The sequence below is a fragment of the Engraulis encrasicolus genome, chromosome 13 (genome assembly GCF_034702125.1).
Source record: "Engraulis encrasicolus isolate BLACKSEA-1 chromosome 13, IST_EnEncr_1.0, whole genome shotgun sequence".
Lineage (NCBI taxonomy): Eukaryota > Metazoa > Chordata > Actinopteri > Clupeiformes > Engraulidae > Engraulis > Engraulis encrasicolus.
Window position 1 is genome coordinate 19,019,974 of NC_085869.1, and position 6,203 is coordinate 19,026,176.

At 44.8% G+C, this 6,203-nt stretch overlaps 1 protein-coding gene across 1 annotated transcript in view; it reads left to right on the forward strand.

Annotated features, from left to right (window-relative positions):
* Nucleotides 1-6,203, forward strand: part of pde11a (phosphodiesterase 11a) — a 71,507-nt gene that overhangs the window by 22,890 nt on the left and 42,414 nt on the right. Inside the window, exons 3-5 of the mRNA XM_063214489.1 lie at nucleotides 218-307; nucleotides 1,822-1,962; nucleotides 2,964-3,028. Of these exons, the coding sequence (XP_063070559.1) occupies nucleotides 218-307; nucleotides 1,822-1,962; nucleotides 2,964-3,028 (296 nt within the window). The remainder of the gene's footprint in view (nucleotides 1-217; nucleotides 308-1,821; nucleotides 1,963-2,963; nucleotides 3,029-6,203) is intronic.

Genomic DNA, 6,203 nt, shown 5'->3' on the forward strand with positions numbered 1-6,203 from the left:
AAGTATTTTGTAAATATTCATAAAAAGATCAAATTTGGCAGTAGACAGCACAATTCAATGAGCAGCATAGTTGCAATACCTACCTTGGCCACCATCTTGCACAGTGCACCTATAAATGCACATTGGAGACTGGTCAAATGTCATTTAAAATGTCTGTTTTAACCCTACTACATAGATTTTTGACAGTAAAATACGCTTGACTTCTTCCTCTGTCCAGGTGCTGCAGATGTATCTTCCCTTCTGTGGCATCGCCATCTCCAACGCCCAGCTGTTTGCAGCGTCCAGGCAGGAATATAACCGCAGCAGGGTAAGGGGACAATAGACATGCACACTATTTTTCCAGCCTGATCTCTCATGATCTCTCAGAATTTCGTCGAATGGACACTGATCTTTGGGACACGAAATCTGTGTCAGTTTCACGGATTTTGCCAAAATTCTGTGCCCCTGGACACGGAATTGTTTTCCGTGATGGACAAATGGAAATGCTTTCTCTATTGGCAAAATCTGTGAAACTGACACATATTTTGTGTCTCCAAGATCTGTGTCCATTCCATGGAATTCTGAGAGATCATGTGAGATCAGCAAAAAACGCCTGTTGAAATGCCTAAGCCCTCTCTGGGAAAATATTCCCTTAGCCTATGAAAACCTACGTACTGTAACTGACTTATGAATGCTACACAGCAACTGACAAATAAGCTGTTTCAGTTTACACATTTACTGAAGTAAACATCCCAATGCATCGCAATAGTACCTGGATATGATAGAATTGCATTGTGGTATGTGTATTGTGATACGCATTGAGTCGTGACGTGAACCCTTTGCCAATACCCACCCCTAACACCCACCCCCACCCCATCCTTGTGTCCAGACCAGCATCACTGACTCTAAGCCCTTCCACCCCCAACACTGCCCACACATGCTGCCTTGGAGAGAGGCAAGGGAGCCATTCACACACAAGCAGACACAGTCCAGTAGGGAAAACGCTCAGTGGGGATTATTAGGTCTTATGCGATGGATGGACACTGTGTGTGTGTGTGTGTGTGTGTGTGTGTGTGTGTGTGTGTGTGTGTGTGTGTGTGTGTGTGTATGTGTGTGTGTATGTGTGTGTCTGCGTGCGTGTGTGCGTGCGTGCACGTGTGTGTGTGTGTGCGTGCGTGCGTGTTTTGGGGAGTGTATGGTATAAGTGTGAAGCTTTGTGAAAATTTTTGATAGTGTGATAGTGATAGTGTCGTGTGGATGTGTCAGAAGTAAATCATGTCTGAAGCGTTAAAAAAGACTGTCCACTGCATGTCACACATTGATCCCAGAAGGAGGACAGGACGTGGCGAAGAAGGGAATTAGTGTGTGGAGGAAAAAAAAGCAGGGGACATTATTCAGGTTTTATGGGCTCTGCAGTACCATTATTAGATTGATGTTAATGTAAATGGAGTCCCTTTTTTAACACCAAAAGCACAGGGCCAGAGAAGGGTTATATCATGCTTGTCGTCGCACTAAAAATCACAAACTCCATCCAATAATAGGCCGCCTTCGTATCACGTCGTAAACTCTTATGGCCGTTTCCTTCCTCTTTTTAATTTCCTTTAAATAGTGTGTTTGGAAAAAGGCAGGGGCCTACTGTCCACAGCACACTCACACTCACACATACACGCACACGCACACACACACACACACACACACACACACACACACACACACACACACACACACACACACACACACACACACACACACACACACACTAATTTCACTGCAGGTTACATTTCTATGCATGCGATTAATGAATTGCTTGCTTGTGTCCTTGTGTGCTGTGCCACGCTGCAGGCTCTGTTGGAGGTGGTGAACGATCTGTTTGAGGAGCAGACGGACCTGGAGAAGATCGTGAGGAAGATCATGCATCGCGCCCAGACGCTGCTCAAGTGCGAACGCTGCTCCGTGCAGCTCTTGGAGGACATTGAATCTCCTGTACGTCACTCTCGTTTCTTATTTCACTACATTGCAGTAAATCACATTTAAATTACAGTACATTACATTACTTTTAGCAGTATACAAAGCGACTGCTCCATGGGATCCTGGAGGACATTGATTTTCCTGTGCATTACTAGTGTGGTCCTATAGGAGCGGGCCAACCGGGCAATTGCCTCCCCTGTGCGTTAAACCATAGTCACAAATCATGATAAAATAAACATGCAAACCATGAATAACCATGATCCATGGTTATTTTTCATAGTAAAACAATGGTTAAACCTTAATCGAGAACCAAGGTTTTCATGGTTACCCAAAAAAACATGAATAAGCCATTATAATACTAGGGCTGGTTCAGAGTACTTAGAGTAACCATGGCATACCATGGTAGAACCACGGCTACTTAATAAAACCATGGTCGATTTTCGTAAGGATATAAGCATTTTTTGCCCCTTTTTTGTGGGGCGCGGGGGCACAGCAGAAGGGGTGGGGTGTCGGAGGGGACATTGCCCGGGGTGCAACTTATTGTTGGACTGCCACTCGTCATCACATTACATTACTTTTCTCTACTTTTAGCAGACTTCTTTAAACATAGCGACTTACAACAAAGGAGATGTTTGAGTGCGTAAGTGTGCAGTGAACACTGCTCCATGCAGCTCCTGGAGGACATTGAGTCTCCGGTGTGTTACTTGACTCTCATTCCTCCTTCTGCTCTGCCCTATCATGCAATTCAAGTCAGTTCATGTGTGGACTTACCATGGAACATAATATTCCAAAGAGCTTCTAAGTCTAGAGGAATATTTTTATCGCCACTTGTGCCCTAACACGCTGTTAAACAGTAAGTCCAAGCCACCCAAAAAGTTTTATTTAGAAATAAATAAAAAATAAATGCATTATGTGTGTAATTTGTTTCACTTATATTTATTATACATACTCTCTGTGTTGCTTGCTCTCTCTCTCTCTCTCTCTCTCTCTCTCTCTCTCTCTCTCTCTCTCTCCAGGTGGTGAAATTCACTAAGTCGTTTGAGCTCCTGTCACCCAAGTGCAGTGCAGACACAGAAAACAGGTAGGAGAGGAAAGCTGCCATCACGGTCTCTTCATTTGAGATGTGTGTGCCTCAGTCCTGACACACCTCCAGTCTGTGAGCAGTGTTGCCAGATGTGTCTGATTAAATCCCTCCAAAAAGGTTCTCAAAAACTGCCAAATGCGCTAAATCGCTAAATTCCGCCCAATTTCAACAAATTGCATTAATTTCTATGGGCACAAAACTGCAGAAAAAAACGCCAAATGGCCAATTTTTCCCGTTTTTACCCACAGATGGCCATCCCAAGTAGCTCCATTGGGTGGGTAACCGCCCAATCTGGCAACACTGTCTGTGAGCACGTTTATAGAGCTCAAACACTCAAAACATCTGGTATTCAGGGCAAGACAACCCATGTGGGGCACACCTTCAGGATTTTGAAGCGCTGCTGTACCACACTAATGCATCTCCCTCCATCTCTGTTTAAAATTAAATCAGATTAGGTTCTGTAGAGACTCTCTCCAGTCAGTTAGATGTGCTGTAAAGCCCAATTTAGCCCCTGCAGTGAACGTCTCCATTCTCTTGCATATTTAAATGTAGACATTTAGTCATTACGCTTTAATGGAGACGAGCCATTTGACATCCGCACTAAAAAACATTTGCACTCTTTGGTAATGAATTCTGAAAAAAAAAGTTTTTTGAGACACTAATTGGTTGCACTCCATCAGTTGTTTGGGAAAAAAATGTTTTTGTTGCTGTTTTTTTGTTGCTTTGCACTTGTTAAAAACAATTCACAAGTCGACCGTTATGACAGCTAAAGTGTGGCTTTGCTTAGTTACGCCAGTGCCTTGGAACAAACGGCCTTCTGGTCAGGAAGTGGCATCTGCGCCTCGTTGCGTTGTTAACCGTTTTCCCGACATCTCATCTCTCCCACTGTCCCTGTTGCCTCGGTAGCCTCAGAGCAGGAAACGGATTGCGTTGTTCGTGATAGTTCTCTCTTTCCCCAGTTAGGAGAAACAACAACGTTAGCGGTTAGCGGGTGATCGTTGTTGTGCAGCGCAGCAGCAGCAGCAGTGGCACACACACAACACACACCGTCTCAGAGACCATCACTCGGCAGGAGTAATTAAAAAAGCATCATGGATGAGTGCCGTAGCAATCAGAGAGCCACATTAGGAGGCCGGCGGCCGGCGCGCTGTGACGCGCGGCGAGCACCTGCGATGAGCTACTGTGCATGACAGATGTGGCAGTGGAGCGGGAAATGGCAGTGCGTGCCGTGCGCCACCAAGACTAGAGATGGGACTTCTGGCTCTTTTACAGGATCCGGATCATAGCGGATCGTTACTTTCAAAGAGCTGTTAAAAAAACTGTTGAGAACATAGCAGTTTTCTTTATATATACCTATATATATAGGTCTTTTTGTCGTTATGGCAGGAAGTGAATGGGTAGAGAGAGATGGGGAAGTGTCGGCAAAGGACCCGGGCTGGGAATCAAACCCAGGTCGGCTGCTTAGTAAATGAGTGATGGGGAAGGGTCGGCAAAGCCCCAGGGCCAGGAATCGAACCCAGGTCGGCTGCTTAGCAAATGAGTGCCCTACCATTTGTGCCACGATAGGGCCTAACAACATAGCAGTTTTCACTCCACCTGTAGGTCATTTTGTCCAAACAACAACTGATTGCCCTCCTGTTTCTAAAGACTGTTTCTGTCAGTCTCCAAGGAAGACTCTTGTGTTTTTTCCCCCAATTTGAAGTCCTCACGTGAAGGTCACATGCTTAAAGCGAATGAAAATGAACGAAAACACAGTAGAGTGGCTCCCCCAGCTGTGATTCGGTTCCCATCGTTCACTTGTAAGAGCCGTTCAAAAGAATCAATTCGATCACGAATGTCACAACACTATAGCAGACCTTCTCCGACTGTGGCGGGAGTTCTGGATGGGAGTTGCAGGATAGTGTGTCTACCACTGTGTTCAAAATGAATGTGGTTTTTATATTAGATGTGTTATATTATCCCATTCCCTACGTTGAGCTATGTATAGGGTGTTGCATTATTTTGTACAATAGAACACACGATTCTAGAACAGCTCTATATCTATTCAGAATATGGATGAAATAGAGCAGAGCAGAATAGAATACAGTAAACATTTTTTGGGGGGGACATTTTTTGCCTTTATTTCGACAGGACAGTATGAGATGCGACAGGAAGTGAGTGGGAGGGAGAGATGGGGAAGGGTCAGCAAACGGCACCGGCCAGGAATCGAACCCCGGTCAGCCGCATAGCATACAAGTGCCCTACCATTGGCGCCACAGTAGGGCCATCAGTAAACAAATGATTGGACAAATTATTGCATTGGTCCTTCAAATTCATCATTGCCTTATAGATGAGCTAAAAAGAGTCGTCCATTAATTTGAATGTAATCCAGCTGCCACGTTAAATTAATTCTCCAAAATGACGAAATGGGATCGGGAATGACTGAGGAGGGATTCTCAAGAGTGTGTGTTTATTAACCTAAACAATGCCACTTCAGTGTCATGCCGCAGCACGTGTGTGTGTGTGTGTGTGTGTGTGTGTGTGTGTGTGTGTGTGTGTGTGTGTGTGTGTGTGTGTGTGTGTGTGTGTGTGTGTGTGTGTGTGTGTGTGTGTCTGTAGTGTGTCTGTAGTGTAGCCCATACAGAGTTGATGGGTCGTTCAATTGTAATCACATTATTTGTATTTATTTTTATCTACGTACGTAGTGTAGTGCCACTGATGAAGAGATCTCGATTGCCATGCAAATGAAGTCACCTAATGAGATACTGTGGTGGAAGCACTCCAAACTTGGAGTGAGATTCGCAGGCCATTATGCACGCGGCGCTATTATTGTAAACAGCATCCTTTGAAGTCTTCCTGTTGTTTTTTGTAGGGTTTTTTTGTCGTCACTGCTGGGCATCTTACGTACGTAGACACAGACCACGAAGGTAGGAAAGTGCAGTAGGTTTTGATGAGGTTAAAGAAGAGGAGAGTAATACCGCCATCACACTTTCCGGATCCTGCTATTTACTGTACTTCTACTGTACTGTACTGTGATGTGGCAATGCTCTCAGCGTCAACTCTCCATCTGTCTGAATGGATGGTAACAGACAAGCTGAAATTAATTTCATGCCTACTGCCACTGTCCCAATCCTCTGTCAACAGTGAGCTTTACCGAGGGGAAGCGGGAGGATTGTCTTGACAGTTGTCAATT